Source organism: Haliotis cracherodii, unplaced genomic scaffold (assembly GCF_022045235.1).
Source record: "Haliotis cracherodii isolate W230 unplaced genomic scaffold, xgHalCrac1.p SCAF_4, whole genome shotgun sequence".
Taxonomy (NCBI): domain Eukaryota; kingdom Metazoa; phylum Mollusca; class Gastropoda; order Lepetellida; family Haliotidae; genus Haliotis; species Haliotis cracherodii.
Window position 1 is genome coordinate 10,716,626 of NW_027266297.1, and position 27,511 is coordinate 10,744,136.

General features: G+C 38.9%; 1 protein-coding gene across 1 annotated transcript in view; it reads right to left on the reverse strand.

Annotated features, from left to right (window-relative positions):
* Window positions 1-1,373: 1,373 nt before the first annotated feature.
* Window positions 1,374-27,511, reverse strand: part of LOC139478327 (tyrosine-protein kinase transmembrane receptor Ror2-like) — a 105,554-nt gene continuing 79,416 nt past the window's right edge. Inside the window, exons 6-9 of the mRNA XM_071260751.1 lie at window positions 15,423-15,680; window positions 7,260-7,453; window positions 3,718-3,969; window positions 1,374-2,682 (exon numbers count right to left, since the gene is read on the reverse strand). Coding sequence (XP_071116852.1) covers window positions 1,511-2,682; window positions 3,718-3,969; window positions 7,260-7,453; window positions 15,423-15,680 — 1,876 coding nt within the window. The 3' untranslated portion in view covers window positions 1,374-1,510. The remainder of the gene's footprint in view (window positions 2,683-3,717; window positions 3,970-7,259; window positions 7,454-15,422; window positions 15,681-27,511) is intronic.

The window sequence follows — 27,511 nt, forward strand, 5'->3', positions numbered from 1 at the left end:
TTTTTTTATGTACGATATGTTCATTTCAGAGACTAGATGTTAGTCTATATTACTTGGATCACAGATCTGGCTCTCTGTTTCTTTGAGGAATTATTTCTTGTCATGTAAATAAAACCTAAAAACATTATTTCTTTATTTTTTATATATGTGTTTTATTTTAACAACAAGGATATGATCTGATTATGTCTGCAATCCAAATAATGAATAGAACATAATTGAATTTTGATCTTATTTAGCACTGAAAGTGTGAATAAGATGTTTCTTGAGAACAACCAGTTTATACACCAAAGCCAAGGAGGTTTGGTGCCATAAGTCCAACTTTGGTCCAACCCTGTCTATATAGTTCTACTGATGCCATGGTAACATACAAGAAATACCAACTGTCAAAAAATATGTTTTCTGTATCTAAATAAAAGACCTTGTTTCTTCCTCTTCCCATTTTCATCAACTGACAGAAATCGCCATATTTGGTATCATTAGTTGTTGACCTTGAACTAATACAAAATGGACTCCAAGGCGGTTCCACACGGATAGGCACAACATTAATAACAATCTGTACAAAATCACAATTCATTAGTAGAGAGTCACTGTCTCGGATATCACCCTGGCAAATATAGCTTCCTCATTGGTCAGTTCTAATATCTTACAACCAAACACAAGGCTGCAGATATCTCATTGGTCGGTTAAAATACTCAGCAACCACAGCAAGATTTGCTGCAGACTTCCTTTTCCTGGGAAGAGGAGATAGTGCAGCCAATCAAATTTCACCAAATCTTCCTTATTGGTCACATGGGATTTGAATCAACCAATCACATTCTCTAGATTCTCCATGTTGCTCAGCTGTTGTAGATGCATTAGCCCACCTTTCAGTTTCTTCCAAACTTTAATAAATGGCAGCCTAAATCTGCTTTGCATTTAACTTTTTTCCGTATTTCGTCACTCTACAAAGCCTTTTATGTTCACAAGTTCATTTCTCAAGACAATTATTATGCTTTGGCAAAAGATGAAATTTGACAGCCATTTTATGTCAATCTGGGATTACCATAAATAGAAACTTAGAGAAAAATATGTGTAAAGATATGTAGGTATTCTTTTAAATTGTGAGATTTTGTTGTATTCAATGTTCAGCCATTGTTTTCATAGTTAAAATGCCATTAAGCCGCAATATCTCTATATGAAATATCACAAGCTGTCAAAGTTGTCGTCGGTTGAGGTGCCATATATGAATATTTGAATGTAATGTTCATTTCTTGTCCCACTTGTGAGGATCCAGAGAACAAACACTCCTTATAAATCACATGGAAACATGGTAACGTCGTCTGGGAAATATGAAAATTATATATATGATTCGATGAAGCGCTGGAAAAATGATATGTCTTCATGAGATTGGTCGAAGGTCAAAGTGAGTCTTAGTTCTCTGTTGGGAATAATGATGACGTATCCCTCGAGTCCGAATCACATCAATCGTGATTGAGATAAAGTCTGTGATGGTTACCCTCCATCACAAATCTCAGACCGACACTTTCAAGTTTTTCTTTTTTGAGCACTCTTCATAAAAGGAACATACAGATTTGTGAAGCGATTGGAATGAGGGGCGACTTGATGGTTTTTTATTCCAACAATTTTTAATTAACTCATAAACAGGGACAGGAGTACTTTCGGGCTGAGCGAGGATTTTCCCATCCTTAACATATTTCACCACTTCTTCATGGGTCATGCCGTAGTACGGCTGTAACGCAAATGAAAAAATCTCCCACAGTACAACACCGAATGACCACACATCCGACTCCACAGTGAATTTGTTATAAAGAATAGCCTCCAACGGCATCCATCGGATAGGAATAGCGTCATTGTCGCTGCCCTTGTAATAGTCAACACTATGAACACTCCTTGCCAACCCGAAATCTGAAATTTTCACAATCAAATTTTCACTCACGAGACAATTTCTAGTGGCAAGATCCCGATGAACATACCCTTTCTGAGCTAAATACACCATCCCAGCCGCTATCTGGGTGGAGATGTACAACTGGTCAGCTGTGTCCAGATTGGCCATTTCCTGGCAGTCTGTCAGAGAGCGAGACTGAGTGATGAAGTGCTCGGGACTGCACAGTCTTAAAAACTCATTCAGATCGCCTTTACTCATGTACTCAAACAACAAACACATCGGCTTGCCGATAGCGCACACCCCCAAAAGTTTCACAATGTTGGGATGGCTAAACTCCGCCATCAAAGATGCTTCGCGTTCGAAATCAGCCTGAAGGTCCTCCGATGCGTCTTCTTTAAGCATTTTAACACCAACCAATGTGCAGTCTTCATTTTCTAACAAATTGGGCACCTTAGCCTTAAACACACGACCAAAGGCTCCCTGTCCTATATCACGGATATATATGATGTCGTTGCGCGGATACTCGAGACTTTCTAGTTTGGGGTTGAGTCGGTTCTTCTCCTTCATCAAATGGTAGGACATGTTGGGTGGCAGTTTCTCAATGTCGATGTCAAGGTCCTCCTGGGGCGTGGCGTTGTACTTGATGTGATGGTTCTGGATCAGCATGTTGAAGCAGAGCCCCACAATCAGCGCCAGGACCAGGATGCCCACGGACGAGACGATGGTGATGATGAAGATGGCCAGGAAGGTGAACTTTGGCTCTTCCTTCAAATTATCCAAAGATGACGTTCTGTTTTCTGAAGTATACAAACATTCATCAACATCATTTCGAAAAAGACCTCCAATAGATCTTGATGATCTGTTATGCACAACACATGTACAGCATCTGCTTAAGACCACATCATTGACTAAAAATGACTATTTTGGTCCTAAACAAATGTTGAGTAGTATGTATGTAACAGTATTACATGCCGGAGTTCGGAACCTTCTTCTTATAACACAAATGTTACTTAATTGTAAGTTGGATATATTTTATTCAAAGCTTGTTGCAATATACCAGTGATATCAAGCAGGGGCTTTCATTTGTGGGTTGTATTCGAAGCTGATGGTCTATCATATCCATATTTAGTTTTTCAGAAGTAAAAACCAAGTAATCAATAGGAATGTGCATATTTATATCACTTTCTCAAAGAAAATAATCCTAAACTCTTCACTCGATGTAAAACCATTGTTTAACGGTTCAAGAGCGATGGGCAGAAATTTTTTTAACTCAAAACATTTCTTGCTTGTGAGTGAGTGACCTGGGTTTAATGCAGCCTTGAACAGTATTTTGGTAATGTCCCGTTGAGGCAGCTTAATGTGGGAGGAAAGCCAAATTAATGCAGGTCTCAGACGTTTACCACTTCGGTGAAACCAACGTGCACCATTATGGTGCTGAGTAAACTAGAAACATAATCGGGGCCAACCAGGACTCGAACCCACAATTATCAGTCTGGGCATCCCCAAGGGATGCAACTCTGCACAGTCTATTGCGGTGCCTTAGACGACAGGTTTTTGCATCTTACTATTTCCCTTCTGTTCTGCAGATATATCTGGTTTTAAAATGGCAACAGGTCTGGTAGATGTAACCAGTTGGTTCAAGACCAAAGCAATTAATGATTACCCTAATACCATATTTTCTGCTACATTCGATGATTATGTGGTAAAGAACAAAATGGCTACTGTCTTACTCCTAGTTGTGTCACAGATTGGAATGTGAGCTAAACACAGAGAATCAAGACCTAGACTAAAAGCTAGAAGGGACAGTGGAACAAAGTTCCTCCACAACCTACCATATCGAACACACTTGGGTATGTCACAAAACTCCCATCTCTTGAACTTGTCCATTGTGTAGCACCAGGGCTGGGCCTCCTCGGAACCTGGGTTACGACAGTAGTTCTCAGAGTTCTCCAACGACACGAAAATTTCAGGAGGACGCTGGTGCTTCTGGGGTGAGTTCATTGACCAGTGCTGGCAAGTGGCGCCGGATTTTGTCATGTTGACCGTCCCATTGTACCACTGACCAGAACCCACATAGCAGTCACCTAGAACAGAACATCACACACTGGTCAGCTGAGGTGAGCTGAAATGGGGTTTAATATCATATTCAAGATTATTGCAGCTTTAAAGCGCGTGTGTGTGTGTGTGTGTGTGCGTGCGTGCGTGCGTGCGTGCGTGTGTGTGTGTGTGCATGCAAGTCTTTTGTTGTGTGTGAGTGTGTGTCAGTGGCTGCCTGTTCCCGTGTCAGAAATCGAATCATGATTAGTGAGTGAGTGAGTATGCTTTTACCCTGCTTTTAGCAATATTCGAGCAATATCAATATCATTGTACCCATATCTGGAATCAAACCTGCATCTTCGGTGTGACGAGCGAACGCTTTAACCACTGGGCTACCCAACCGCCTCTTCAGCATGATGAGGTGAGGTGAAATGGTGTTTAATGTTGTGTGTATGTGTGTCTGCATCTGCTTATGCTAGTCCGAACTAACATCATATATATAGTGTTGGCCTGCTGAGATACCATGCCACAGTTTAACATGCATACCCCACTCAGACACTCCCACTCCGAGCCAACCAGTCCTTCTTTTGTCCCCTTAAAGGCGGACAGGGAATCAAAAGCTCCCATTTTTGAACATCTTTTGCTTTGATGTGTCCAGGGAATGAACCATCAACCTTCCCCTCACCAGGAATTAAGACGCTCCATCCACTACACCACAGAGGCAATACTGGTTAGCTGAACCACTGATGGAACAATTGGTAAACTATCGAGTGGAACTGTAATGAGCTAGCTAGGCAGCATTCATCAGCCTCTGTTTTTAAAGAATTTCTTCAAAGCAAATTTCACTCATTCTGTTACATATTCTCTGACTTAATATCCAGGGCCCTGTTCCACAAAGTGATCATAGCACAACGATCCATACTTAAGATTTAAAACAGTTGTAGTGCTGAACTTGTTTTGTTGAACCCATTGTTGCACCAGAACTACACCAATTCTACCTCCCCCTGCCAAGAGCATATAACTGGTCTGTTTCTGGTTTGTGGACATATTGGTCACATGTGTGACATGATGGCACTTGGTACCTTTCCCTCTCAGCTATTGTTAATGTTGAACCATGATGTTGACTTAGGTCTGGGCTGACACGCTTAGGTCTGTGTTGAGGTTATTTGTGTCCTTGTAATTTTAAAATGATATTATTTGTTATAAATTGTCTGGCAAATTAAACAATTTAAATTTAAACTATTCAAAATTCATCATATTATGAATACGTAACAACTTGTAATGTGTGTGAAAAGTCTTACTAAAATATGCTATTTGAAGGGGGCGTGGCCTAAATGCAAATGTCCGATTGGGATTTTAAATTTTCCTGACTCCCGGACAGAAACCGCAGTCTTCAGGAGTAAGTGAGGGGTGAGTGAGAGTGAGAGTGTGGTATAAGCAATATTTAAGCAATATCACACGGGTGACACCAGAAAAGGACTTCACATGTTGTACCCATGTAGGGAATCGAACCCGGATCTTTGGCGTGACAAGCGAACACTTTAACCACTAGGCTACCCCACCGCCCTATTTCAGTTCTAGCATGGTGTGCCAGCTTCATGTGGTATAAAAGCCCTAAGTAATGCAAGTCTTTGTACCCATGAGAAATATCAGGGAAAACTTGGAGACACCACAGGGTCCTCCATGTGTATATAAGTATGTCCTTGGCCAATTACAGGTAGCTCACTAATACAACATCCATGATAAAGTCATCATGGCCCACAGTAACCCAAAATAAGTTGTCTCACTTGAGTAACACCTGAAATTTGACCAAAGCCAGATCTCCCGACCTGACCCGAGCCATGGCCACGCCTGGTGATATAACCTCGTAACCTTACCCCTACTAAGGCATCTGGTCCACCAAGATTGTCTCACATTGGAGGCCACCCACTCGGTTCACTGCCAAGGTTTGGGGAATACACTTTGTTTCTACAGTATTGGTGCAAATTGGTTTGCCTCCCATTCAGATGTGATTAATGCTTGACACTTTTGTGAAGAGGGGTGAGTATATCTACTCCATGAGAAGTGCTCCACCAATGTACCTGCATGGATCATGTTAGTTTATGAGTGTTTGCCCACTTTACACACCCAATACACAGACAGTTGCAGCTTCTGTGCCAACATACTGACACAGTTGCAGCCTTGCTGGCCATAGGGGGATGTATTTTGGCATCTGTGTTACCAGTTATGGCTTCTCTAAGTCGAAATGGTGGCTCATGTGAGACTTCAACATCAAGGACATATTACCGAATTCGACGTAATAAGCGCCCCGCTCTAATAAGCGCCCACGGCGATATTTGCCAATATTTGGCTAGTGAACAATCCAAATTAGCGCTCTTCCGACTAATCAATGTACACAATTCGTGTACATTTATTCGTGTATAATACGCACACATGTGCTATATATGTACCCTTATTTACGGGCAATTAAATTCTGGAAAAATCTGTCGTGTATAATACGCACAGACTTTTCTTTTGTATCATTTTAGGCTGTTGGCAGAAACCATAAAATTTACGATCTTTCGACTCTTTCACCAAAATTATATTCTATTAAGAGCCCCCTATTTCTAATTTTGAGAGCGCCCTGGGCGCTTATTACGTCGAATACGGTAACTATCCTTCCATGCCAAGAGTTTATCAAGTTTAACACAAGTGGTGGGTAAAATGGGGTTTAACATTGTGTTCAAGATTATTGCATATATATAGCAACATGCATGCAAATGTGTGTGTGTGTGGCTGCTCGTACTAGTCCGGACGGACAAATGACAGTTTTATAGGGCTTACCCACAGAGATACCATGCTGCAGTTTGAGTGTGTGCATGGGTGCGTGCATGCAAGTCTTTTGTGTGTGAGTATCTGTGGCTGCTTGTTCCCTCATCAGATATCAAATCTAGGCCTTCAGCATGATGAGGTGAGGTGAAATGGGGTTTAATGTTGCGTATACATGTGTCTGTGTCTGCATCTGCTTGTGCTTGTCCGGACAAATGCCATATTTATAGTGCTTGCCCACTGAGATACCATGCTGCAGTTTAACATGCATACCCCACTCAGACACAGTATACTGACTTATAGCCAACAAGACCTTCTTTATCCCCTTATTGCCAAGCACCAGGCAGGGTAGCATCAAGCGGTATCTTTTAACATCTTTTGGTAAAATGCGGCCAGGACAGAACCACCAACCGTCAGCTCTCCTGGCAGACACCCTACCCACTAGGCCACAGAGGCAGTCCACATTTGCAAGAACTTCTTTATTTTGTTGCAATAACAGTAACAGTGCTGCTTGTATTGAGTAACTTACTTGTGACTTCATGAGGTTCTCTCTCAAACAGATTGGCCATGGTACAGCTGCCCTTGAACTTGCTGGGCAGCAGGCTACAGTTTGGGAGACGGAAATAGCCTCGCTCCTTGAAGAAAATGTCCTTCTTTTTGTTCTCATCAATAGTTGTCCATTGCTCGTAGCAGAACAGATCCTTCACAGCCAGACAACTTTCCCTGCAATGCAAAAAGGGTTGGAGGTTAATTTTGTTCAATGTTCAAACCACTGAAATGTGTCACTTGATGTCTTTTAATGCTTCAACTTTCTACCAAATAGGTAGATATGAGGTCCTGGCAGTGATAAGGAAGAACCTGGCATTGCATTGAGATTAAGATAATAATGATGATGATGATGATGATGATGATGATGATGATGACGATGATGATGATGATAATAATGACGACAGTGACGATGACGAAGAAGACGACTCACACCAAGAATAAGACCAGTAGTTGACACTATTTAAGAAGTTGACAAGGCTAATTGATTCATCTAAACAAAAGGCCTCCTTCCTCATGATAAAACTGACAAGCCTGCAACAGATGTTGGAACGTTGGACCATGATAAAGGGTCATGACTTTAGTTCAGAATCAGCAGAAACTTGATCAATCACTAATTAACATGTTTTTGAAATGAAAAAAACAAAACCCCTTTCTAATGATACGTTTAGACCAAAATTGAAACTTTAAATTTCCTTATCACGACATACAAGTGCTTCCCAATATCAGGACTAACAAACACTGTCACTGTGTCTTGTCAGAGCACGGAGGAGAGGCTGGGCCTATCTTGCCATTTTGTTTTGACAGTGCATGTTGTGAAGGCGGGATCTTACGCTCTTCTGTTGACATAAGCCAGAAACGGAATCTTTCCCAATAAATAGATAAGCTTCCATTTCAAAGAAAAAACAAACCCACCGACTTATCAGATACATTCAGAAGCAGAGATAAGACATGTCAATTGCTGTTTCAGACTTGTTTTATGTGGAGAAACAATGAACAGTAGTTGTAGGAGGATAGCATGGAGATATAACAAGTTGTCAGCAAATTAGCAATTGGAGGATCAGCCATTTTAGAAAGTATACAACATATAGTATATCTTCTTCACAAAGTGTCTGATGTAACAAAATACTCAGCATACTATCTTTGTGAAAATGGCTATTTTTCAAATTGCTGAATTGTTGTTTCATTCGAAGGCAATTATAAAAAAAATAATTTGATGATTCATACATTATCCTCAATTAAAATCAATCATCTTAAAAAAACTAAAGGTTTTAAAATGCCACTTCCTAGACATTAAAGACCACTTCCTACACATTAGGGAACCCTCACAGACATTTTACGTTTCCTATATATGGGATAAACTTGGAATTTTATTTCCATCATGGTGACTTGTTTCCTCACCAGTAATGAAGAACAGGTTTACACATCCTTAAATTTTCCAATAAACTTTATTCCAGAAATTGAAATTTGATCTTAGAATGCAGTAATAAAGAACGAACCAATTGAAGCATGATTATAGTTTCTTCTCTTGGACCATAAACCCTACCCCCCACCCCAACCAGACTGAGTTTTAAATACTGGGAGAAATTACTCACATTTCTCTAACTCTTGCATGGTCTTTCTGGGTCAGTGTACTGACTGAAGAAATCACTGCCTTAGAACCATTAAACAATTCTTAAGGCTGAGATGACATGTATTAAAAGATGAAAAGGATAATTTGTTTAATAGGGTAGCCATTAATTAAAGTTAGGACTGTAAATGGTGAGAAATGGCTGTCTATAGGCTGAGACTGATTCCTTGCACCATGTTACATCCTCCACTAAAGTCGTAGTTCCATTACTGTCCCTGCAATATTATCTTTCAGCAAAGTACACAGTAATTGTAACTGTTAACATTTGTGAACATATATTTGAAAAACATTCTAAAGCATTTTTTTTAGTCATCATGGTCATCAGTATTGTTATTAAACATTCACAACCTTTGGGGTGAAAACAATCTCACCTGAGTGTCTTTGATATCAAACATATAGCTTAATTGTCAGCTAATGATTTAAAAGATCCAAGTCCAGAAAAACATAAGATTACTGTAAGACACCTGCTAGTAGGAAACTTCACCGCCCTGCTGTTTTGAAACATTGCTTGTCACTGTAATCCGAGACAGTGTTATAATTGAATTTTTTAACTTTTCCGCGTTCCAACTCTCCCCTTCTGGTGACATACCCAAATAATCAGAATAACATTAGTTCTGATGATGTTCCCGTTATTTTAACATATTGCATTACCTCCTACGCAACTGTTTCTCTCAACATGGACGCACAAGACAGCAGGAGTTCTGTCAAAGTATCCACATGGAATTTGGGCCACAAAAAGTGATATGAATCTAAAAGTCTGTCTGTTCCCCAAAAAAGAAGCTTCCAACAAACTTTAAATGTTTGAAGAGGGGCAAACCATTGAAACAGTACTATTTGTCAAGGAAGCCCTTAAAGATTGTCAAATGACAATGGTTGCTTACCAAACCATCATAATAATTGCAGCACTTTGAAATTAAATAAGTCAGAAAATATTCAAATATCTCTTATATACATTAAAGATTTTCATTTTCAATGCCCTGATGTTTACAGTAACCAAACTATAAAGATTCACAAATCTTAAAGATGTGATAACTGTAGTAACCATGGTAACATGCTTCAATTTGACTCAACCTCATCCATTCCTACACAAGTTCCATCATGAAGATCGACGGAGCATAACCACAGTACAGGTTACTCCGACATATAGCTGCTGTAGCTATGACCTTTTACTAAATACCACATCAATGACAAGGGTAATCATGCCGATGGTAAAATGCACAACTATGACCTGTCGCAGCAGGCTTGCAATTGACACACCTTTCACTCAAAACATTGTTGGCATACATTCCTGTTTTTCTGGTATCCGACATTGCTGTCAACATTGATGATGATTGTTATACTTATGTCAGAGTTGACCTTGGTTCGTAATGCCTTATTAACATGATAATCACAACATTTTACTAAAGGGGACAACCACAGTAATTCATTTGCTAGCTTGCCTATCATGTTATGGTTAAACTCAAGGTTACAAAATGGTTACATAAATATTTTTGGCTTAACAACTGAGTATATTTTTTTCATTCATGAAAATATTTAGGAAACTGATTTCCATAATTGCTAATTTCATTTTAAAATAAATGATCAGTTTATTTCATTGACACATTAGTTACCCTCATTGTCAATGCCAGAAACTTACTCTTATTTGACAATTTTAACGAAATGAGATAAAACCAGCTTTGAACAGTATTTCAGTTATATCACAACACTGTGTCAGATTAATATGGGAGGAAAACCCGAATTGATAAAGGTCATAGAGGATTATCACGACAGTTAGATAGTGAGACCAATCAGCATGATCCTTAAAAACCAAGGGACATAGTCAGGGTGAATCTGAAATTAGAAACCCAAGATCAGAGAATCCTGGCACAACAAAGGGATGCAACTCTGCACAATAAACTGCAGTGCCATAGCCTACAGGGGCATAAAATGCACCTTTTTTGTAAAACAAGAAACCTCAAAGTGTTCAAGTCTCCCCAAAATAATATTTTTAATGTCAAGGGCGATAATGAATATTGCTGAGCAACATCAAGATTTCCAATTAGTGAACTGTAATATCTTTGACAAGCATTAACAATACATATCATGAACTCTTTCCCTAGATGGAACAATCACTACACATAACATTACACAACAGCAACACACAACTTCAACACATAAAAATGTCTCAGTGGACATGTTTTTAGCTGAGAGTGATTGTAGAGAACTTTTTGCCAAGTCTGGCTGCCCTTCCACAGCATTAGGTTTCTCACAACTGAAAGAAAACAACCCCTAGCAGAAAAAACTTGCCTGGTTTTATTCACATTCAGACACAGGACTGGGTTGTTTTTTTCTCCTTTTTTTTCGTCTTAAGAATACACTTGACATTTTTTCTCTGGAAATGAACATGGGCAAGGACTTGAAGAATTTAATCTTTTCTCAAGACTACATCCAAAAAGACTATGACAGTAAAGACAATTTATCAGGTTTTAATTCCAATCAACATACATGCCACCTTTACAAAAAATCCATTAAAACCTATATAAACATATCAATATACATATACCATATTTCAGCAAGAACCCTATTCAAAATAGGAAACCTAAATTTCAAATTTTTGTTTCAAACAAAACGCTTAGTAAAAACATCCTGAAACCAAATTTCAAATTTCTCCATTTCAAAAATTAACTGCAAGATTCATGTCTTGAATCCCTATCAGATACAGTCGAGAAAATGGTGGTACCTAATCCAAAACTGTCTCTTCATTTTTGGTTTTCCCACAAGTTCAAAGGTGCCAAGGACCAAATGTTTACTTCATCACTGTTTGTAATCAAACAATGGACTATAAGGTTTCAAGGCAAAAGTGCCCCCTCCCTAGACTGCTTGTATTTGATAATGAAAGCAACATTTTATGGTGTACAATGTCACCCATTGGCCCTATAGGCTATAAACCCCCCCCCCGACACCACCTGGGTTCATGACTTGTTAACAACAAATTCAAAATGTCAAGAAAATTAAATTGTGCACCTAACAAAGTTCACCCTCTTCTAAGATTAACATTAGTCATGAAAACAAAAGTCACTTCAGAACCTACAACAAATATACTTCAAATATGTTATGAAAAGCTGTTTGCTCGAAAACTGGCAAGTTTTCAACATTTGCTAAGATATAAAGATGGCCACCATATGTAAGATAGTTTTGTAGGGAGTTCACATTAGTGTCAAAACCATTTTTGAAAGCTTTTCTTTGTAACTGTCAAAGGTGATACCTTATCGCCAAGTTTTGATAACAGACAGTACTTTAAAAAAAAACAGAATCAAACTTTTTAAATAGAATTTGCTTTTTTAATCCTAAATTGGGAGTGAAAGTGCAGGATGTTTAGTGTTTTTTCAGTAACTTTAGACAAACACAGTCTATGAAATCTTTTATTACACAAGACATTTCTCTCCACACTTTATAAAAAAACATTCCTGATGCTGATTTAATAATGGAAAAGAGCTAGTAGAATGCTTTTTTATAATCTAGTCTGGTTTTGGTTTCATAAAATACATTCCACAGTCATGGTGCCGGACGAAATATATGTACTTCCAAGAAGGCTAACGTCTTGTCCATTTACAAGAGGAAGGTCAGGGCCAGATACATCATACAATGTATTTGATCAGTTATCATACATAAAGTGTCATTTTATATGATTTTGTCACTGTATCTTTTTATATTTTCATCCATTAAAGACTGAGTATTTGGGAAAAAAATATATATTCAAACTCTTTTTAATTAAAAAAAAAGAGAGTGGAATTAGTGTGAGCATCCTCATCTTGCTGTTTGACAGCTGGGATGGGGTGCCTTATGCAATACTACTATCCTGCAGAATGTACAACATGTTACACGTATCGGCAACAACAAAATTGAATTTGAAATACTGATCGCTTACAACTTTCTATCACTAATTACGTGAAGTTCGAAAACAGCAAAACCTCATTAATCCATATGGTACGATTTCCAGAGAAATCATCCGCATTATCAATTTAGGACTTATGAATACCAGTTTTAAGTGATGTCCATTTATTATACCTTGCATTCTCAGAAAGATCATTTGGAAGCATTAATCAGGTTTCACTTTGTACCGGTATTACTACACAGTAGAGACTGGTCTATGTGAAATAGTGCTTGTCACAGGACGACAGGCAAGCTGTTATTATAAACACCAGCACACTTAATCTGCCGGAAATCCTTACACAGGGGATACACACATGAATCTGGACCCTGCGTTAGTCTCCATACTGTTTATGTTTAAAACGTTTATTCATCCACCACTAAGGATTTTTTTATCATTAATAAAGCAGCCCTATATCGTCCTCTCTCCATTTTTATCTGCCTAGCATTCCTTGCCACAAGACCCAGGAAGATAAGCCAGATTCTGGAGCCACCTGTTGTTGATTTATTGACAGGCTAATTACCAGCCCCGGATGTGTCAGGAAAACATATTTGTTTTCATATTTATGTTCTATTAATTCTGTAACGAAACCTTTCCTTTCCTATCCATTTTCAAGTATGGTACTTAATTCCTGAATCAACGTGTTCTAGAAAATGAGAAGCCAGTGTGATGTGGTAGGTAAACAGGAACTACCTTGAAAACCACATCATGCCTAAAGTCTTAAATTAATAACTAAAAAATATGAGAAAAATATGGCACAAAAAAGGTTTATAGAGACTCCCCAAGAATATGAAGAGGGATTACCTTGTAAAATAGTTTAAATCTTTTTAGAATTGATAAATACGATTTTTAAGTTCACATAATCTTTACCAATTCCTTAGCATAAATTGCCCACCATGAAAAACATAGTTTTGGTATTGTATACCAGCAATAAAGACTCTTTTTCTCCCTCCCATAATAAATCAGTTCAACATACCATTTTCGAATAACAATTAAGGAACATTTAAGTGTTGGAACATATTTTCCCACGTTTTGCCATATTCCCACAAAAACAGTTGATCAGTAACGTTCACAGGGCATGTTTTCCATTAAAGTTGAAATCCAAACAAGATTTTACCCTCAACACAGCTTACAAATGAATCCCAAACAAATATCTGGAGATGTATGAAGAGCCAATTTACAAAACTAGGGTCTCCTGCACATCATGAAAGTCATTCATGTTACCCTACAGAACATGCTTGTCTGTTTATTGTTGTGCCAGCATCGGGGCCCTGAGTGCAGTTCTATTACTTCTTGTTGATATAATTCCTACAAACTTTCACAAACCAAAACCACAATCACAGAACATTCATTATCATCAAATCATCTGAATGAAGCTGAACTTGGAGCACATATTTTTGGAAATATTTATATCAAATGTAAATAGACCTAACACTGAACAAACACGTCTTCATCAAAACGATCCTTTCCTGTCACAACGTTACAACAAATGTGAAAAACAAATGTCTTCACGTTGAGACGGTGTTCGTATGTGACAGTTTCTGATCTCACGTTCATGATAGGGATGCTTTATGGACCGTAAGTCTCCAGCGTGTGATAACTTGAAATTATAAACTGTAATTTGTTCATGCAGGTCATGACCTGGCTTAGAATACATCCAATGAGAGAAAAATATCAAGGATTACTGTTTTCTCAAATTACATGTGTTTACGTTTCACTGATATAGTGACAGTAGATAATTGTCCTCTCATGTATATCAAGATCATTTTTGCACGGAAATGGATATTTGGGAAAAAGGTTCTCCTGTCTGGCTGACTGGAAAGTTGGAATATGTTTAATAGATAATAGTATTTATATTCACGCTTCATTATAGCACTCAATGCCTCCAGTGTTCGCTGCCAGGATTTCTATTATGTCATTGATTGACCCTGGAAATGCCCTACAAAACGTCTAATCAAAACTTTCACGGGACAAGTAGGGGTCTAATTGACAAAACTGGATTTACTTATATTCTCACGGAATAAAATAACACTTTTTTATCTCCTTTGATTATTTTGATAAATTTTATGACGTGGTTTTATGTAAAACTGAAAAACACGCCATCATAATCATTGCTGAAATGGAGGGTTTGGGTCCTGTTTCCAAATGTTAAGAGACTGTCCTTTACAGTCAGATTTATGTACCTGGCAAGCAGAAAGAGAACAAACAGTGGCATTGAGGAATAATGACTTTGAATATTTTAAAATGACTCTCATCGGACAAAGTGTGAGATAGTCAGTTTTGTGCCACTGTCATGTTTTGTCAGACTGCAAAATGTAATTCAGCACAGAAAAGACAAACAGGGGTTGACAGTGTTGAGTCTGGACCAGACACACAAGGCACTCATATCAGGGCAAGGCATCCTAGTGATTGATAGCATGAGTCCCTTGTGATGTATGATGACACACAATCAATCAGGTCACCGGACAGATCACCCTTTATCATATTAAAGTCAGCACTTATGAAAGGCATGAAATACTGGGGACCTATTCCGGCACTGAATCCCCGCTTGACTTGCCTCTGATGACCAGCGTGAGTGATCCCGAGGGGCAAAAGACACAACTCACCTGCAGATCGGCTTGTATACGACTTCTCCATTCTTCTCCTCGCAGTCCCTGAAGGCATAGTGACACATGAGTTTCTCCGCCGGTTCCTGGCAGTACTGGTCAAACAACCCAGTCTCCAACATTTCCTTCCACAGAGCCCGGACGATAGCCTCGGGGTCGTTCCGGGGATCGTTGAGGGAGTTGTTGTAGAACACTCGGCGACCGGCCAAAGTCTTGGCACATATTGTACCATTGTATACTCCACAGACGCCCTTAGTTCTGAAAACAAAACAAGGATAAACTGTCTGAACAGCAACACAAAAATAAACTGTCTGAACAAAAATTGTGATTAACTTTCTCAACAGCAATCATAAAATGTCTAAAAAACATAGACAACCTGGTTTATAATTGTCTGAAAAGACGCTATAACAACCTTTCTGAAACAACAACGATCAATTACCTGAAAAATAATGACAATCTGTTTGAAGAACTGCATTCCCTTATGCAAACAAAGTCTGTTACATCATAAATAAATAAATAAATAAATAAATAAATAAATAAATAAATAAATAAATAAATAAATAAATAAATAAATAAATAAATAAATAAATAAATAAATAAATAAATAAATAAATAAAATAATAATTAAATAAATGTTTGCAAGAAGTCAGATCACATTTAAGAGTATAAACTAGTAAAAAAAAGACATCATCCTGTTCTGTGATCAGCAACAAGTGGATGTGTGAAATTAATCTGTATAAACCTCTGACAAATGCCTAAAAAACAACACAGATTCTGTTCTCAATGCCATCATTCCTTAAACAAGTGGTCCAGAAACTAGCACTGAACCAGATACAACTTTCCTGACAACAACTTTCCATACCATAATACCTTAGCTGTATCATTTTTTGAAAATAATGTATTTACAAGAATTACAAAAATAAATCGCTGAAATTAAGTCAACAGAGACTGTACTGATTGACTCAGCAAAACTTCCTTTTGAGCACAAACTGAGTGCAAAATTAATTGATAAAGGCCTAAAATAATCCAGACTAGTTCTTATCATCCACTCTATGTAGCAGCCAGGGAGACATCAGTGTTGTAGAGTGCACACAAGCTTAATGCTTCACGACATGGGTAAATATATATTGGGGGGGGCACTGCAGATGGGATATATGCCTATGTATGAAACTGCCCTCGAAAGTGAGTCACATGTTTCTGAAAAACATTATCCCAGTATTTTCACAGCAATATCATTGAAAGGGTAGAGCAGGGAGCATGTGCATTATGACAAGTGTACAGATATAGAGTATCTAAAATATTTGTGACAGCCATTAAACCAAACCTTCGTTCCTAATGTCTGTTAACATGGAAAGTATGTACAGCTTGAAAGATGTTTGTGTTAATTGCTCATTATGTGCAAGTGTTGTATCAAGATATAACCAACCATGAAATTTAAACAAACTTTAAATCTCATGTTTTTTGTACATTAACTCATGCTCGGGGCCACCTGCACGTTGGAGATTTGATAGCCAATTCTGTGCAACCCATGTGCTGCTACACAACTTGCTCTGCTGTAAGTGTGTTTTTTAAGTCTCTTTAGGGGACACTTATAACAACAGGGGTCAATCCAATGACAATTTTATGTTCATCAAATACTCAAAAACACGTTCAGGCAACCCTCCCAAAGAGCTTGTCAAATTTGCCATGATTCTTCTAGATGCAAAATATGGTAGTTTCAAATGAAATTACACAAATATTATCAACATTTTAAACTTTAAAAAAATTCCTTTTTTCACAATTCTTCAAGTCTGAAATGACCTGTCCAAACATGTATTTCTTATCCGAACAGAAACATCAGATAAGTCGTACCAATGGACTTGATTCAAATTAATTAGTTTCAATCTATATCTATTATATCATTTTACACGTTCAGAAGCCCTGTTTTGGATCCAGTAAACACTACATCTAAAGCAGCTCACAACAATCTTCAACCACTCTACTATCCCATCTGCATGGACATCGGCTTCCCTTGCTGCATCAGTTCACATCCTACCAAAGCTGACTGAAGGCTCCAGCCATTATATTTTGACATTGCAGGTCAAACCATTGCCCTAACAAATAGCAGAAAAAGCCTAAATATAAAAGGAAGTTTAGTGCTATGAAAGACAACACCAAAAACTTCGTGGCACCACATGCCCATCATTGCAGACTTGAGTTTCAACATAAACCCATGGTGATAATACCTTTGCTTAGTTTCAGTCTGACTGTCAGGAGGATGACAAATGGTCATTAGGATCAACCAGTCTTATGCAATCACACTGAGCATTGTTTCATGATGCAGTAGGTAAAGCAACCCCAAATACCATATTTGACAGAATAAGCGCCCAGGGCGCTCTTAAAAGTAGAAATAGGGGGCTCTTATTAGAAAAACTGAGTTGAAAGATCGAAAATTTCGTGGTTTTAGCTGACAGCCCGAATGATACAAAAGAAAAGTCTGTGTGTATTATACACGACAAACATATTTTTCCAGAATTTAATTGCCCGTAATTAAGGGTGCATATAACACACGAGTGCATATTATATACGAATAAATAAGTCTTGTGTACATTGGTCAATCGGAAGGGGTGCCAATTGATATTGTTCACCAGCCAATATATTAGCAAATATCGCCATGAGCGCTTATTAGAGCAGGGTGCTTATTACATCGAATACAGTAGTAAAGCGGTAGTGTTACATATCGACACAAAAATATAACACAAGTAGATTTAAAAGTAAGTATCATGATCATCAGATCTAACTTTGTGCTGCACAGACACATTGGTGAATCAGGACACTTGTACCATAACGTCTTCTGAAGGTGAGTAAGTGAATCTAAGATGGTTAAGCTGGGAATCTTGGTAATGCGTCAGACCCCTCTCGGATCATGTAGAACAGTCTCCAGAAAACACATGTATATCTGCACATGCTGGTAAAGATGCTAATCCGATTGGCGCATGGCGCTTTGTATGTATACAAAACCAGTTTAATATCTATCCCATAAGTCCTGATGATGCGGTACACTGCTTCACCATATGGTGGAGAGACAACACAAACACATGATAAGGCATGAAATTCATCTTGTAAACAACAACAACCCATCTGCAGGATCTCAAACACACCCCACCCAACATTAGTCAGACATTTTCTCAGGATTTGCATCAAATTCGGCTGTCACATACGGTAAACCATATCACTAATTACAAATTAATTTTGACATAGCGAAGCTTCTGTATTTGCAATAATACCACCAGATCACTTAAACCACATCCAGATATAAGATGCCACATTGTAAATCCAGCAAATGAAAATGTAGTGTTGAGTGACACCAACATGCTTGATATATGTGCAAATTGGGGTCAATTTTCTGCAAACTCGACTTTTTTGAGGCTGATTAAATCCTCAAGTCGACTCAACAACCTTAAATGTAAGTCCCCTCCTAAACATCAAGGGGTTAACAGCTATAATGATGCAAAAACAGGTTGAAATATAAACACATAAATATTTTGCCATTTAACTTCAGTCTCCATGACATGTGAAAGCCAACGCTACGATTACTCTGAGTAGCTCTATCTGGAAACAACTTATTTCCTAGCTTGTGGTAAACATTTTCATTTTTTTCTCACAATGTATGTGCCATTAAGCTCAATAAAATGAGGCAATTTTTATTTTATTTTTAACAATTATTTGTTTTATGCCTAACCATTACGCGAAATTTGAAACAGAACATTAATGAAAATGGAGAGAAGATAATTCTTTGAAGTGTTTTCAAAATATTTTTATCTTTAAGCCCACCTGATGAGTATAACTGTTATATGTGAAACGTATTAAAGCAAATACAATTTTGTCTTTTTTCACACCATCATCAAACGATGCAATTCTGTCTTTCATCTTAGTATTGTGCATTGCACTCAAGATTTTATGACATAAATACTCTTGAGTGCTCTGCTGCGTGTTCAGCTCCTGTGATGCAGACGCAGGTGAAATTGATGTGCAAAAAATTGTGCAATGCGACACTGCGATGCAAGTGCATGTGTAGTTTCTAATAAACTATGGTATATGTTTGCAGGTCTTTTGAGTGTATAACCCTCGTTTGAAATGTCACTACGTGTCTTTGAAGACATGAAAGATGTTTGAACCCCATGACCACTTTCTTCTCAATGGGGATGACTATGCTCTTGAGTTGGATTACATCAAAGCTGTTTCATTTGGAAATTTGTCTGAGATAGTTTGTACCTGATTCTCATTCGAAAGTTTTAACCGCTTTATTTTGTTAACAGTTATCTTGGAAAGTTTTAAATAGTTCCTCTAATCGTGCTCCTTTGAGGAGTGTGTGTCAGAATAGGTCCCTAAGTTTGTTTGGGTTTGTTTGTTTGTTGTTTAACACCATTCATCAATATTCAAGCATTGCACAATGGCCTGTGTATAAGTAAGTCGGGACCAGACAAACCAGTGATTGTCAGTGTAGTTGGTTTATGGGCGGATACAGAGGAGGGGGTTGCGGGGGTGCGCAACCCCCCTTTTAATTTCGAAAAAAATCTTTATTTCTGTATAAATTACCACCAAAGACAATAAATAGATCTTAATTGTGCACCCCCCCTTTTAAAAAAAGCTGTATCCGCCCATGTTGGTTAACAGCATTCATCAATATTCATGCATTGCACAGTGGCCTGTGTACAAGTAAGTTGGGACCAGACAAACCAGTGATTGTCAATGTAGTTGGTTAACAGCATTCATCAATATTCATGCATTGCACAGTGGCCTGTGTATAAGTAAGTCGGGACCAGACAAACCAGTGATTGTTATCATGAGCAACGACTCTTCCTGTCGGCGTACTGTGACATGCAATTCACCATGTCACAGAGTCCATCCATTAAGTCGCCTGAAGCGTAGGTTGCTGGGGAGCAATTCTAACCTGGAATCCCAATGGAGGCCTTCAATCACCTCCACTAGTTGTGAGAGCCATGTATATATTTGATTGTTGTTTACACTGCACACAGCAATATTCCAACAATATGTCAGTGGCCTGTAAGTAATTGAGTCTGGACCAGACAAACCAGTGATTGATATCATAAGCAACGATCCATTCTGTCGTGTTATGGTGACTCACAAGCAATCACGTTACCAAGCCTGAGCACCTGATCTTTTCAGTTGCCTCTTAACAGCATAGGGTGCTGGGCACCTATTACAACCTAAAATCCCTACAGGGCTAGTGCCACCTAAAATGGGGATCTGGTATGGGGGATCTGGAATGGGGGATCTGGAATGAGGGATCTGGAATGGAGGATCTGGTATGGGGGATCTGGTATATGGGGATCTGGTATGGGGGATCTGGAATGGGGGATCTGGAATGGAGGATATGGTATGGGGGATCTGGAATGGAGGATCTGGTATGGGGGATCTGGTATGGGGGATCTGGTATGGGGGATCTGGTATGGGGGATCTGGAATGGAGGATCTGGTATGGGGATCTGGTATGGGGATCTGGAATGGGGGATCTGGAATGGGGGATCTGGTATGGGGGGATCTGGTATGGGGGGATCTGGTATGGCGATCTGGTATAGCGATCTGGTATAAGGATGTAACACCTAGAGGCAGATTCAAACAATGTCATTGGAACATCTGATTTCCTGTGATATAGTCAACCCCTGCTACTGGGGGCTGAGGCTCCATGGTATACATTCACCCCTTGCTTTTGTGGGCCAAGGGTTCTTGTCCTAAAGTCAGCCCTGGTTCCTGCCCCTGCCTGAAGGCTCCTTGTGATATATTCAGCCCCCCTGCTGATGAGTACAAGAGATCAACCATGTCCACCGTTGGTGGGTCATGCTTCAGGTCATGTTCACAGAAGCTGTGTCAACATGAGGTCATGCTGGTGTGACATCGAGGTATTTCCCTGGCCTCCCCACTGTGGGGAGATCACGACTCCCAGACCTCTTTCAAAGTAATGGCAGGGAATCTGGCTATGATTAAAGCCATAGGGTGTGTGTTCCTTCAGAGCCATTCTGTAACATCAAGAGGCTTTTATAACATAGTGTGATCTAATCTGTCAGTCTTGAAACCTTAGAGTATGTGCAAACCTCATACCTTCTCATGCAGAACACTTTCATAAATTACAGGAGAGAACAGATGCTGCATTGTTAAGCTGCAAGTGTTTCTCCTTGATCTTTCTGACAGACTGGAGCCTGGGATTTTAAGAACAGAAATATTTGAGCCCCTTCACTGATGATCGTTACTAAATGATGTGAAAAATAATGTCTCAACCCAAAACAACAGATGCCAAATGTGGTAATGATGGCAATCATAGTTTTTAAAAAGTTAAATACATGATTTAAAATACTGATTTGGCCACAGATGTATTTATTTTTTAAAGGACGTGTAATCATAGTTTTTACGTTAAAACAATAACCAAAAAAATAGTCCCGACCAAAGAGCTCACAAGCTAAACAAAGTAGATGAGTGAGTGAGTGAGTGAGTGAGTGAGTGAGTGAGTGGATCAATGTATGGCTGGATGGGTGAGTTAGCTTATCGTCATATCAGTAATCTTGCAGCTATTTGCAGCAAACGAAACAAAGTAAAAAAAAAGGTACTAACGATGTAGTGTTTCAGCAAATCAGCGAAAGGTTTTTCACAATATCTCAAGTGAGATCATACAAGATGGTTCCTCCTCCTTCTCTTCCCAGCATTGTTCTCCACCAGGTAGTGTAGGTATACAGGACGGAAGGAGGGGGGCCAGGGGATGTATATTTACACAGATTCCCCACCTGCTGGGGAGATGTAAAGTAATATACACCTGCTGGATCTCACTGCTGGAGTCGCAGCTGGACGCCTTGTCCTCACTGACACACGCTGACCCTGCTTGACCACGACACCAAAGGCATCGATGGTGATGTGGGAATTCTATTTTCTTACGATAAAACTGTCTACAGATACAGAAAGCCAGAAACAGTGAAATATTGGATCTTATAAACCCAATTCTTATAAAAAACGTAAATAGGAAACTTCAGCCTTTACATCTTGATGTTAAAGATTCCTTTATGACAATGAAGAGTGTTTAATGTTGCTTTGTACTTCGGAATATCAGGGTATGTCAGATTGATGGGGTAGGAAAGCCAAAAGTGATGTGTCAACAGACCTTTACCCCAAAACCCACAAGCATGGGTATTGGGTTGACAGAAAAGTGATCACTAACTGAGAGAATATTGGATTTGAACCCATGACAAACTGATTCTGGCATGACAAAGGGATGCAACTCATGCCACTGGGCCCCCAGAACCTTTGTGCTTTGTGTCAAGTGATAATCTCTCTTATAAACCCTAGAGCATATTTTTCAATAAAGCAATGACCCCCATTCCACACCCATCCCATTCCCATTCTCTGAAGTCAATTCTCAAAATTGAGAGTCCTTAATACTCAAGGGTTCCTGTACAGAATTACCTTTATTTAACCTTTATTCATAACTTTATCTGGGGGACTATATGTTAGTCTAGTCCAAAGCTGACAATACATATTTCTCTCTTCAAAGGACAAGTTTAACAATGTTCTGAAACATGACAGGCCCTGTGATCTTGATTATTGGGACCAAATGTTTCATTAGCATTATAGAGCTGTTCAAAGACATGATAAACCGGTACCTCACGATCACTGGAAACTTGACATGCAAAGAAACATGAAATTGGGAGCCTCAAAGGGCCGTTTGGAATGCTGAAAATACTCCATGTCACATGCCGTTTCTTGGACAGCTAACCTGGGAGGACGCCACAACATCATGGTGGCACCATGGTCAACATTCTTTGTTTGATGAAACCTCAGTTCTCGACAATGTCAGGATATTATCTATGAGATTATCTCCAGGCTACTCTAACAGAAATTGCAGTGCACACAAGAGTAGATTTTCTTTCAGGACAACTCGCCCTAGAATAAATGCAAGCAAAGAAAACTACCTAACAACATCTCATGGCTGAAACCCTACATTGTTACATGTCAATTTTCTTGAGCGAGTGAGTGAGTGAGTGAGTGAGTGAGTGAGAGAGTGAGAGGTTTTAACCCCTTTTGAAACACTTCAGCAACATTATGACTCAGGACATCAGAAATGGGCTGGTGTCATCACTGATTTTCAGTGATCGATTCATATAATTCTCACCACTAGTTTGTCTTTTACACCCAATGGATTCTGTTTCGTTGGATAATTGGTTATTCATGGCATTAACATTACGTTTATATTTACACACTGTACCCATGTGGCGAATGAAACCCTTAGCATGACATGAAATCAATACCACTGCCGTAAGCATGACAAGCAAACATACTGACCACTAAGATAATCATGACCTATGTAAAGTATTTCCCCAATGAGTCTTGAAGAAAACACCACTCCTACACCAGGCAACCAATTTAAAAGTATCCAAAAACATTTAGAAGAACACACAGAAAACATTTCCTCAGTTCAACAAACAAAGAGAGAAACCTCATGCTGTTTGTCAACTAATGTAAGTAAACACCTTCTACTCATACAGTTCCGCCACCATTGCCCCGGGCAAAACAACCCTGGCTCAAGAGTTTGTGGAAAACACATATCAATTTTTCAGCCTCAAAAAAATAATCCCACAGGGCACACTTCTCAGAAAGAAAGTCCTGTTTTGCTTTCTGGTTAACCTTACAGGACATCCCAGTCCATGGTTTTCTCTTCAGAACGTCCAACTGGTCAGAGCCATAAAACTAACAATTCCATTGGGACCATATATATTGGAAGTGATGCTTGTGAACTTAGATAAACTGGAAATGTTGACTATACCAGACACCGGTCCAATGTGCTTGACACTTGTGTTTTATGGAGAAAATGATTTGCCATATTCACATCAGGGCTCCACATGCTGGAGTTCATTAATCAGCCTCCATCTTAGAGTAGGTATGGCTGGTGTTTTGGATGGTTCGAAACAGGGATGTAGAACCGCTCCAGATGGGAGGCTATGAAAGAACAATTGACAGGAATTCTGGCCTTTATTTGAGGAGAGTGAACACTGGGATTACTGACAGCTGAAGGGTTGGTTAAACGTTGTGGAGTGTGACTTGACCAAGGGAAAATAAACCTTGCTACATGATATACGCTTTAACTTTACACTCCATGAACTCAAGTGTGGACATATTGGGGAAAAATGGGCAGTGACTCTTTTGGATTTTTAACTTACTTCGTATGGTGGAGAAGAAGGGGGGCATTATGTAACACTGACACACACACACAAGGTGAGGTGATAGGGTTGTTGGTTGATTGGTTTGTTGTTTAAAGCTGCACTCAGCAATATTCAAGCAATATGACGGCGGTCTGTAAATAATCGAGTCTGGACCAGACAATCCAGTGATTAATATCATGAGCATCGATCCACACAATTGGGATCGATGACATGCATCAACCAAGTCAGCGCGCCTGACCACCCGATCCCATTAGTCGCCTTTTATGACAAACATAGTTGCCTTTTATGGCAAGCATGTGATAGGGTTGTGGCTGTTAGTTCTGCGTACCAATGAAAGCCTGGAGACCTTTGACAATTACAAATGCCATACAGAAACTGTCCGTGTTTGTTGGTTTCTGAATACATGTAGGGGGTTTAGTGTGGTCATAATCCTTATTTTTGTTGTAAATTCATCAAAGAAAAGCAAAGAGTAAGGTCAAGTTATTTCTGAAAGCTGTGAGTGAGTGAGGATGGACTGAGAGAGTGAGAGGGTTTGGTTAACACTGCTTTTAGCAATATTCCAGCAATATTATGGCAGGAACACCATAAATGGACTTCACACCATTTACCCATGTAGGGAATCAAACCAAGGCCTTCGGCATGATGAGCAAATGCCTTAACCACTTGGTTGCCTCACTCCCTAGCCTTGCTCCAAGTCTGTACTGAATGGCAAGTCCATGGGTGTATAGTAATTCTATCCATATACTAGGCAAGTCTAGATAACAGACAAGGACGCCAGTCTGTTATAGTGACAACTTGTTCTTATTATTTCTGTAATCTAGAAATTATGATTCAAACTAATAATTATTGCCTTAGAGACTTGTGCAAGTCTACCCACTACCCCAAGTTAGGAGTGATATACAAAGGAGAGCCAGTGTATGAGTGAATGTTGTTTTATGCAACAATCAGCAATACTCCAGGTAAACAGTGCTTAACACTGACCAGTGGTCCAAAGGACCAGCACCCAAAAAATCTCCTGGTCCTGTTGAACCTCTACTAGACACAATGGTGCATAGTGTTTAGACTTGATCTATCGCTGATTTAAAAAATCTTACAAACTTATATTATTTCTTTCATTCCCAAAATAACACTACATCACCAGACTACCATTTATTTAATTTTACGGGTCCTTAGAAAATATACTAGACTCAGACTCAAAAGTACACCAGCGGACCAGCGTTAGTGTAGAGCACTGGTATATCAGGTCACACATTGTGGCCACCCAATCCCCATTTAATCCACTTTCATAGTGACCAAAATGGGGAAGTGAAAACTGTTTCTGACATTTATCAAAATGTTACAGCGTTCTTATTCAGGAAAGAAGTGAGGTTTCCCACCTTGCGCATGCACAAGAGCATTGGGCAGTACACTATTGTCTGCACAACTAATTATGGATAGCTGACAATGAAAAAGACTTCTGTTGAAAATCGAAAGATGTTTATAGTGTGATAACAGCCAAAATTCAGGATTTTTGGCAATGACGGAATAGAGGTTTTGTATTTGCAGGAATTATGTGTGTGCATACATCATGTACATCCAAACTGGTTTGACTTTCAAAGATTTTCATTTTTTCTGCACTAGAACTGAACCAGGAACACTCTTAGAAACTTAAGGATTGTTAACATAACATACCATAACATAATTACCCCTCTATCAGAGCAACTAAAATTCAAACGGCAGCGATGAAAATGTCAAGATAATTCAACCTAAAGATAATTCATGATTCAACCTGAGCTTTTATCTGTACAGTGTCTACAAATCCCCTTAAATCAAGGTGAAAGAGAAGTCAGGTCTATGATTGGTTATCTCATCATCATGGTAATATTTTCCACATTCCACACAACTGTCTCACAACCTCTATTTATTAGCCTGTGCTAAGGAACCATGGTTTATTTCCTGGGTTGTTTACAAGCTTGTCATCATTCTGTACCAGAGACTTGACAAATCTGCCACACTCGGATGAACCTAATCAGAAAAGGAGCTCAATATATAAACAATTCTATTAATCTAGTGTAAAGTTGCAAAATAAAGAAATAAAAACATTCATCTTTTCTGCCCAATCCCAGATTTTCAAGCTCCTTCAGCAAAACAATTTACTGGCGATGAACCTCAAATCGAGTCACAACAAAAACATCCATGGCTTTATGCAAACAAGCTAATGGAAATGATCCATTTTACTGGTATTTAAATGATGAATTGAACACTATAACAGCATTCCTTTCCTGCCTGTCAAAATGTCCTTTGTTTAAAGAAAAAAGGATAATATTCAAATATGCTGTGAGATTCACAGTTTGGTAATCTCAGTAAGTTCTGTTTTTAAAATATCAAAACAGATCAACAATATTGGATACTGTTTACACCAGTGGGCAGAAATGCTACAGAACAGTAACCATGGTGATAGAATAAACATATCTTAATGCTATTTTTTTCTACATGTGCATCGAATATCAAAAGTAGGTTTGGAACTAAATAAACACTGGAAAATGTTTGACCAAACTCATGTCTCCGGTTTCTGAGATGCTAAGAGCATACCCATCTGCTGGGTGGGGCATGAAATCTACAATCCACATGGCACGACAATATCACTATAGACTAACATGGGCCAAGTAGGTAAAGGGAGATCTTATTGGATGATTTTCAATGGAAACTAGGGCTGGGACAGGTAACTCGGGTACCCGGGTCGGGTGGGTACTGAGTAGGACCCGGGTACCCACAGGACTACCCGGACCCTTGGTTAGTCACGTGATATATTGTTTAATGACAAAAATTATCCAGAACTCTATGGTTACACTACAAGTCAATAATGTTCGCATATCTTTCTGACTGTGCACCCATTCCTTCTGAT